The 9,954-nt window shown below is 43.6% G+C and overlaps 1 protein-coding gene across 4 annotated transcripts; it reads right to left on the bottom strand.

Moving 5' to 3' along the window:
• Nucleotides 1-9,954, bottom strand: nlgn3b (neuroligin 3b). Of its 4 annotated transcripts, none has more exons than XM_008295208.1 (6): nt 9,463-9,954; nt 7,588-7,647; nt 6,520-6,669; nt 5,467-5,652; nt 2,682-3,471; nt 1-799 (listed from the first exon to the last, which is right to left on the bottom strand). In XM_008295208.1, exons 1-6 carry the CDS (start codon nt 9,941-9,943, stop codon nt 1-3), a joined length of 2,466 nt encoding a protein of 821 aa, XP_008293430.1. In that variant the 5' UTR covers nt 9,944-9,954. The 4 variants fall into 4 exon arrangements, with proteins under 4 accessions (XP_008293430.1, XP_008293433.1, XP_008293432.1 ...); XM_008295211.1 differs by lacking the exon at nt 7,588-7,647 and adding an exon at nt 9,225-9,259 and having other exon boundaries at nt 9,459-9,790; XM_008295210.1 differs by lacking the exon at nt 7,588-7,647 and adding an exon at nt 4,169-4,170 and having other exon boundaries at nt 5,439-5,652; nt 9,463-9,790.

Genomic DNA, 9,954 nt, shown 5'->3' with positions numbered 1-9,954 from the left:
CTATACTCGTGTGGTCGAGTGGGTGCTGGGCAGGCCCGCGGAGCTGTAGCCAGCAGGGAAGGTGCTGTACGGACTCATGTTTGAGAGGCCCATTAGGGAGTTGGGGATCATGGTGATGTTGTTGGGGGTCATCAGAGGGATGTCGTCGGGGGAGCGGCGCTGGCTGAGCGTGTAGTCCAAGGTGGGCGACACATGAAGAGGATTGTGAAGGGCCTCACACTGGTTCCTTTGCTGGGATGAAAGGGTTTCGTCCACTGTGGTGGCGTGGCTCGCGTTGTTGCCTTTGCTCTCGCGCTGAGGACTGGGCTGCTGGGACGTGTCCTGGCGGCTGCGCTTGTCCTTGCGGTAGTACAGAGCAGCGAAGGCCAGGACGTTGAGGAAGAGCAGCGACGCCCCTACGGCGATGGTCACGCTGAGCTCTGTGGAGTAATCTCTGGGGTTCGGCATGATCAGAGGACCCATCTCTCTCCCCGCTTCTCCGTTGTTGTGGGCGGTGGACAGAGGAGGCCGTCCGGTGCTGCCGGATCTCTTACCGTTGGACTGGGTAGGATCCAGTGGGGTGACCTTGGTGGTGGTGGACGAGTAGTGGAACATGTCGTGGAGGTTGTAGAGATGGGGCACCAGGTGTTTCCAGAAGGCCACTTTGGTGGCGCGGTAGTGGTCACGGATGCGAGGCTTCAGGCCGATGTGCAGGTAGAGCTGGTCATAGGGGTCGTACTTAGACCAGGCTACCTCCTCGAAGCGGTTGGCCTTGGTGTGGATGAACTTGGTGTCCTGTGGCACGGGCTTGTTAGGATCCCTATGAAGACATCATAGAATGATTTGGTCATAAAAGACAAATGTGTTGGATGAAAACTAAATGATTAGAGCATTAGAGCTGCATTCAATTCAATACTTGTCAACTTTCAGCGGGACCATGTTGTGATGATATAATTTTATTTATTGATGTAGATATTTCATTGTCCAAACTAATGATTCAGAACCAGCTAGCAAGAATAACAAACAAAATTTGTTATTGATTTTTTTGTTCTACACACAGTGGAACACAGTTCAATGCACGGAGCGTTAGTTAGATTTTGCTTACATTTTCTACACCATAAAGTGCATCATTACAGGAAAATATCTGTATTAATATTGTGATAATTATTTTAGCCACATTGCTCAAACGTGGGCACTGTAATTGCAATGTTAGTTTCCTATGGAAACAGAAGGCTTTTCCATGGAACTGACTGTAATGCAGAAAGAATAGAAGAACTTCACCAATGCAAGAGCAAAATCTAGGTCAACACAATGTAATATCACCGACTCTCCTCAAGAGCTCAGCATTCTCTCATTCCTACACACTGGAAGAGCAGCCTACAATGACCTGTGCTGTGCTTTCGCCTACTGCCGGGGTCATCGTGCACAAAGATTCATTGCAGCTCCGCATTCAATATGCAGAGAGGCTCCAGCACTGCAGCAGAGGAGTCCTCCACTACAGTACAACTCACTTAGGTGTCTGTTGTCTTCAAGAACACCCAACAAATCTTTGCCTCTGTATGACAAATTGCAAAACAAGCTGTCAGAAGGAGGGCTGCAGAGATTCACTCTGTTGCGCTTTCAACAGCGAGCTTTTCCACAGCTGAGTCAGTGTTCGTGTGATTTCAGGTCAACATCAGGCCGTAGCTTGTCTTGGACAATAAACTCTCATTTTCTGAAAACTGGAAAACTTTATTAAGATGAAAAAAAATCTGATGTCGTCCAAAATATATATATCAAAGGCACCGAAAGGAAAGTTATGGCTAGACAGATGCACAGGAGATGTTCTTTTAGGTCTCGCAGTAAAATTGCTATAAGAGGCAAACTGCCAGAAGGAAAAACAGATCCACGGTGAAAAATAAAGGAGTAGTTCGTCTCTGCTTAGCAGTCATCCGAAGGCTTCCCAAATCTGTGCAACACCCACAATAAAAACACTGTGTATTACAAGCAAACACGGATATACAGTGTGTACACGGAGTATTTCTGTACTCACAATGTGTGTCACTCCTACTTGAAATCACAACTAACAATAAATTTGGCTTTGGTTTATAGAGTACATCTTAACTGTCTCTTCACATTTTCCCTTCAACATAAGCTGAGCAGCTGCGTTAAACATTTATGAGAATTAAGCTGTAAATTTAAAGATCCATCACCTTTAGGAAATCTGCCCACAGTGATGAAACTTTGTGATGAGCGTGAGAGGAGATTTTACAGTAACCGAAACATGACCTGGCATTGAAACACGAGTCCTACCAGACACTTTATATGGGATACACTCAGTTGTGTCAGCTGGTGTGATTCTACACTGAAAGCACTGGATGGGATTTTTACATTTATGTTGAGGTCAAATCAGTTACAGAAAGGGGAACGTACAGTAAGTTGTGTCAGTTTTGATGTTAAAGAATTTATACGAATCGATAAAAACTGCAGCCCAGGTTTTCATGTGGGAGTTCTTGTGAAGTGAAATAGGAAAGAAAAAGATACGGCTCGAAGACATAGTAGTGGGAGTTCAGGCTGCACTTAATTTGGAGATCTCAACATGGAGTAAGGTGTAGGTATGGCCAGTTACGTTATACCCCAACACTCCAGCCTTTACAATTTGACACTGAATGAGAATCTAATACATGAAACCAAATTGTGTCGCTGTGTTTGCTGTTACTCACCCACTCTTTGCAAAGTTGGTCCAGTAGGTCATAACCACAGCGCTGAGCATGATGTCATTCCGGGAGAAGTTGCAGGGGAACAGATCAGTCGGGCCCACCATGGGGATGCCAAACACGTAAGGCACCTCATCTCCATGTGCTGAGTCTGACCACACTGGCTTCATAAGGCTCTGGCAGTGGTGGTAGAAGGCGTAGAAGTACGTGGGCGAGCCGTAGCGGGCGTGCAGGTCAGCCGTCACCACCGATGGCTCCACCCATTGGTGGTCAGTGAAGAGGGCCACCAGGGTCTTCCTCCTGGTCTCCGGGTTGTCCTTGTCAGCCCAGTCTGTGTACATGAATTTAATTGTCTCTCTCAGGGTGTCCTTCCCTTCTGGGTAGCCATACAAACTGTCCACAAAGTCTGACACAGCAAAATCAAAGTCGCTGCCAGACACTCCGTCCTCCAGATCCATCACGTTCTCCACGAAGCGCAGCCCCTCCCCCTGATTAACACCCAGCATTATATCATAGTTCAGGAACTCGCCCTGCTCCATCAGGATCTCTGGGTCGTCCGGGATGACGTCTCCGTCAATGACGGGGCCGAAAGCCACGCGGTATCGGGCAGCCTGGATGTCTTGCTCTACCAGCTCCTTAGCGCTTTTCTTCTGCAGGCAGGAGACCATGTCCACTGTGTCCAACACATTGCAGCCAACCCTCTCAGCAAGCATGCGAGTGTACTTGACCGGCTGATAGTTCACAGCCCAGCTGGACAGCGCCGAGCCACTTTGGATGATGGCTCTGTGGAACAGACCTTGGGACACAAAATTCAGAACAAAAAGACACAGGACAAATGCCCAGAGAACAGAGGTTATCCCACTACACCACTATTATTAGTAGCATTCTGAACTGCCCAAAGCAAACACATGATTCACTTTCACTCTAATTGCTATTCACAATTAAATACGAAGCTTGTTGCTGCACAAAATCCAGGTAAACAAACACAAAAAAAGGCCACGTGATGTGCGTTAACCTTTAGTCGGGAAAATAAAGCAGCACAGAGTGATGAAGCCAGACAGTCCAGCTGATGAGAAGCTGCTCAGTAATGCAGTAGGTAGAAGAAAAGTCCTGGTAATAGGACGCCGGCTCCTTCTGTTGTTAATATAATGATAAAAATGCCCAAAAAATCGTGCTTTTCCCCTGCTGATCCGCTTATTTGTTTCTCTATGCAGATGACAGTGAATGCTTGTCAAACTAATGATCAATTTGCAGCATTGTTTCAGCGAGGAGGTGTCTAGTTTTCCCTACACCAGTTATTCACAGATGTAGTGTAATTGTGGAATCGTTAATACTGTGTGTCTAACAAGCTGCGTAGCTTACACATAGACTGCTGATGCCAACTGTGCGGTGGAGGGTGTGTGCAGAGAGCTGAATATGCAGTAACCCTGATCCTTCAATGTTGATAGAGTAAACACGCTGCTCCGTTGAATTGTTTATATGCAGTGCGTCACCTCTGTCTCTGGGGATTTTGTATCTACCACCTAAAAATGACAAGTGATATGTATCAACTCAGAAAATACTCTGCCGAGGTTAAGGCATAACAGTCGCAGGAGAACGAGTGTAGGGACAGTGTCACTTTCTCCCTCCTTTGCTGTCATTTATTTCAATTTTTTAGGGCAGCAGCTAGCTAGTCTACTTCAAAGACAGCCGGAGGTCTTTGTGCATTTACTGCAGCCGAGCTAGGACATCTAATACAAACCTCACAAAGGACAGCTGCTGCAGCCTGCCTGCCGTTGATGAAAACACACAGTTTTTGTCCTTCTTGTGATTTTGTCCATCATCAATGAGAGCACCCAGGCAAAGATAAGAGGTTCAATTCCCGGTGGGCCACCCATATTGAAATGCACATCTTTGATTCTTGTAAGGAGCTTTGGAGAAGTGTTCATCAGATGGCACATTTTAATATTACCTACTTTTCTTTTCACAGGTTATCAGATGCTGGATTCCCGTGGGTGATTTATACACTATATACTGGTATTTTACCTGAATTTACTTAAAGATAATATTACTGTTCATGCGGAATTTGGCCTAAAATGTGCTAATATATTACCACACTGCCAATATATGTGGGAAAAGAAGGGAAAAAAAGTTGTTTTTACAGAAAATATGTTAAGAATTTGGACTTTTTTGTGGTCGTGCTTCATCCTCATGCCAACCTTGTCCTCAGTAAACAGCGTCTTCACACGAGGTTTTGCAATGACAGAAGATGAACACACCGAAATCACTGCAATTTTTGATCATTTTTGGAACTGCCGGTGGGTAAAAAATGGGTAAATAAATCAGACGCTGAGAGACTGAAGTATAAATCAGTTGCAATGGTAAAAACTGATGCTCACAGGTGAACGTGATGACATGCTGAAAACTTTATAATGCCAGTAGGCTTCTTTAAGAGCTTCACATTTTAAGAGGCAGAGCTTTTAGTCTGATTAGATTGAGTAGAGGGGAACAAAAGCAATCACTTACTTAACGAATCCCCCCTTTACCCTACTCCCATATCATAACACTTCATCTCTCTGCCAGACCACTTGGAGCTACGCTTAAAAATAAAGAACAAAATTTTAAAATAATAAAATAAAAATACTGTTTGAAAAGATAAAGTAAATTTAATTGAGAAGATTAAATCTTACAACTCAGGTTCATGCAAACTGACATTTATATTATTGCAGTAATTGCTACTTGAACTTTAGCTACCACTACACAAACTATAGAATGAGAGATAACTTTGCAGTATTGACTTGTAGATTCTTACCCTCTGAGTGATGGGACAGCGTCAGCAGACTGACACACGACGCACCGATTCCAGATCCAAAGACCGTGATGCGGCCCGGGTCGCCTCCAAAGTAACCAATGTTTTTACTTATCCAACGGAGAGCTTGAATCTGGTCCAGGAGTCCATAGTTTCCTTTGGCTGCCTGGTCACCAGTACTGAGGAAACCTGATATATACGGAGACACAACAGAGCCGGCGCTGAAGTAGAGCTGTACAATGTGTCACAACTTTGATGTAGAGCTGTAGCCCAGCAGGCCATCTGAATGAACTGGCACCGTTCCCCCTCAGGTGTAAATATACTCTCTCCTACTGTGTTTCACTACTTTAGTCAACTCCTTGTAATAGTTTCCAAGCAGCAGTGCCCCTCAGGAAGTGATCAGGGCTCTGCTCATCAAATTTTAATGCTCTACTCACAACAGTGACTTAATAACAAACATAAATAAATCTTCTACTTGTATTTCATTAAATGAATTTCATAAAAACAGACTGAGGCCACTGGAGCTCTTACATTGATCCTATTACATATTCCCTTGTCTGGTCCCATCTAAACTCTGTTCTGTTTTGAATGTTAAACACGAGGAAACAAGAAAACTCTTGACCTTGTGCAGGCATGTGAATGCTGTATTTCTCCGTACAGTATTTAAATCGTGTTACTTTCAAGAATGGCAAAGGCTGATAATCTCATACAGATTAGATAGATCCATCTAAAGGGAGATAAATTGGGTTTTCAGAATGGGTATAAAGCAAATTTTGTGCAACAAGGACAAGACACGACACGCATTTGCATCGCTTTTCCTCTGACGACAACATTTAAATGCAAATCAAGCTGTGCAATGCTACCATATTTTCCTATAGGGTTTTTTTCCCCCTCTGCATTCTTCTTTCATGTCTTTACTTCTTTTAATAGGCTAATAACTGCAGCACAAGTGGAAGATAATGACCACTGTGACAGTTTATTCCCTTAGATTAAACAGGGCTAAATCCCCCAGTTGAGACGCCATTAAAAGTTACCGCACAGAGACGTTGTCATCACCTAGTATTCCAATTCTGTAGTTGAGCGTGACGACGACAACATTCCCATAACTGGCCAGAACGCTGCCGTCCATCATGTTCCCAGTGCCCTCCATATAGGAGCCTCCATGGATGTAGACCATCACAGGTCGAGCTTCAGAGTCCCTTATATCTGCAACATCAACACACACGCACGCACGCACACGTACACACACACACACACATGCTGAGCAAACAACTGCAGGGGCAGCAGTAATGAAATGGAGAATTAATGGAGCACTGTTACTAAAACTTTATATCCCAACTGTTCAGTATGAGGTATGGCAAAATACAGCTGAGAAAATGTGCTTAGAAGCAAGCAAGGGGTGGTAAGGCCTGTGGTTTGGAAGCTGTAATGACAATCAGAAAATGCATGGTAAATACACTCCGACAAAGGTGCATGAATAATAAAATAATTAACAACAGTTCTGATAGCGAGCAAGCATACTTGTGCTCTGCACCGTATCTAAATTACTCTGCGGTGGAAAGAGAGAGGAAAACATGTATTGATTTGACTTTATTCTCAGTTGAGGAAAAAAAATCCTGTCATGACCAAACTTTAAAGTTCAGTGTAAAATATGCATGTATAGCATTAAAAATATGTTTAAGCGTAGGTTTGACCTGCACAACACTGAGCGCTCGCTATCTACTAGTATGAGCTAAAATAGAAACTGTTTTTTTTCATAGAAATAGAAAATCAATATTTTATGTTTTGGGGCCAATTTATTATATTAACTAATGACTGTCCTTCGAAGGGACTGTAAGACAGATAAGTAGATAATGCAATCTCCGGATCAATGCACATGGCAATAGGGACGTAGCCCTTAGTGAAAGGATCGCAACAGTGCTCAATTCAAGACATGGGATGCAGTAACAGCAAACTTATGTAATCACAAAATCAGATAACAGCATGTTTCTTTTTCCAATCCAAATAAAAGAACCCCCGCAGTTCCTTAGGAAAGTCAAAAAAACTAAAGAAAAGAAAAAAAAAAAAACATTAAAAAAACTAAAAGAATCCATGCATCAAGACTTTGAGCTCTTAAAAAAATACCTTCAGATATATGAGTCTCAGCATGTGAGAAAGCCGCCCCCTTTTTCTTGTGTTGGCTCCCTGGGATTCACATAAGAAAAAAAAAAAAAAAAAGAAGTACAGATTTCAAAATATCATGGTTGACTGTGCCTCTTATTTAATAAACTGTCTAATCACACTGGCAGAATCAATTTCTTTCTTACAAAAGGTAGATGACATTATGTGGAATCTTTAGAGATGCAGGACATAATTACATTATGACAGGTACAAGATAATAAGTGTATATAATTACGCTTTGATTAGGTAAACAGATTGTGGCTCCTTGTTGGATATTTCTAAGGATCGACTCTTTGTGTCTATGTCCACACTCATGCACGTACACACACTGCTACCTTTGAATGCTTTATTAACTGTAACTGGAGTAATACTTGTCTCTTGGTAGATTTCATCTTTGTCTGCAGCTGTCATGTCAATTTCTAGGTAAACCACTGCAGGGCACTTAGTGGAACTATGTGGCGTATGGTTTATTAATGCATGATTAATACACTATGACTTCGGTGGGACATCAAGCCACGAATATATAGTATAAATTTCAGAAACACACTCTTTAATTGGATGTGGCAAAAAAAAAAAAAAAAAAAAAAATCTCACCGGAGATAAGTAAAAAATGAGAACAGGTTTCACATCAGTGAAACAAATAATAAAGTCACAGAACGCCTGAGGTGTATTTTAAATAAACAATGGCAAAGTCTGAAGAAATAAAAATGCACAGAACAAAAGGGGTTATGTTATTTCCTCTGAAACAAATATGGAGATGTGAAATTTCATTAACCTGTTTGCGTGCCAGGTGAGGAGGCCTATAGGCAGCTCAGACGACGGGGCTTTATAAAATGTGGGCTGCACCATTTTGGACAGCTACCTCTCAAGCTGGCTGTTTATCAGTTGTTGCTATGCTACCATAGAAAAGCCAGTCAAAGAGTGGCGTGCTCCATACACAAGCTGAACACGGTTCAACTTTAGAATGCTGGGTGTTTTGTGTTATGCCGAATGCATGCGAGGGAGGCGATACACCCTCGGAAACTGTGTTTAATTGGTGCATTGAAGTAACCTCAATGAGAGAAATCTGTTTGTCAACACTAGATTTAGAGAACATGCAGCATTACCGTGGCATTACATTGTTCTGCTAATCTGGAGACTCGCAGCAGACAGACAAAATGTTCCCTTGCTGGTTCATTTCACAGTTCTATTAGTCACAAAAATGAGAAGGATTCAGCATGCGATAGACAGTTGACTCCTGTACCTCGCTAATTGGCCCCCAGCAGACAAACTGTGTGAACAGAGCAGCGATTCAGGAATATAAAGAAATTCTTAGCCAAACATGGAGAAAAAAAATGGCACTGCTAGCCTCACTAGCTCTAAGTAATCTTCCCGCTTACCTTTGATGCTCAGCGGTTACAGCAAAATATGCTGGGCTCATCATTTTAAGAGCTGAGAATTATTGCTTAGTTTAGGTGAACCAATACTTAAATAACACCTCAGCTCAGCAGTATTTCACTGGATGTCTGTTAGCGCGGAAACAAGCCCATTCCTCAGTACATTTATGTTTACTTATCCCTGCATATCTGAACAAAAGATCAACTTAGGGGCATCGGGGCAACATCTTCCGTTGTCATAGCTACCAAATAATTTCCTCCTCATCAGCGGCGATGGCAACGTTTCAAACGATAATGATGACATCGCTTTGGATGGTAAATCAGCCTCTGGTGGCAGCAATGACATGAGCGGCGGTCACACGCATGATTTATGATGATCACAGGACAACGTCAGGGTCACACGAAAACGGTGATCAATGAACATGGAGCGTCATTGCTGTCCATTTTACCCGCACCAACTCACCATCCTCTGTTGGAGCGTAGATGTTTAGATACAAACAGTCCTCGCTCTGATCCTGAATGTATGTGGCTACTGTGTCCAGGTTATAGGTGAACCATATGGGCATCATGATCTCTGGCACGGTGTTGTGGATGTTCTGAGGGCACACAGGCATGAAGTGGGTAGCGTTCTTGACACCTGACCAGGAGGAGGGCTGTTCGGGGGGCATGAAACGCTTCTCGCCCACAGGCGGGGCAGCATAGGGGACCCCGAGATACTGATCAACGGGCCTGAGGACCTCGCTGGGCACGGGGACCCTGAGGCCTCGCAGCTTCCCAAACTGGGTGGTCACAGTTGGGTAGAATTTCTGGCTGGTTGCCTTTGTTAATGACCAGCAGGAACATAATATCCACCAAAGAAGAGCACAGTGGGTGATGGTTGCAGTCCCTTGCTGATGTAGCAGGTGTGCAGGCAACAGATGGTCTCTAAATGTAGCCAGCCACATGGTCTGGGCAA

The sequence above is a fragment of the Stegastes partitus genome, unplaced genomic scaffold (assembly GCF_000690725.1).
Source record: "Stegastes partitus isolate 25-593 unplaced genomic scaffold, Stegastes_partitus-1.0.2 Scaffold1031, whole genome shotgun sequence".
Lineage (NCBI taxonomy): Eukaryota > Metazoa > Chordata > Actinopteri > Pomacentridae > Stegastes > Stegastes partitus.
The sequence above is the reverse complement of the archived record's forward strand: the minus strand, read 5'-3'. Positions and strand labels throughout refer to the sequence as shown.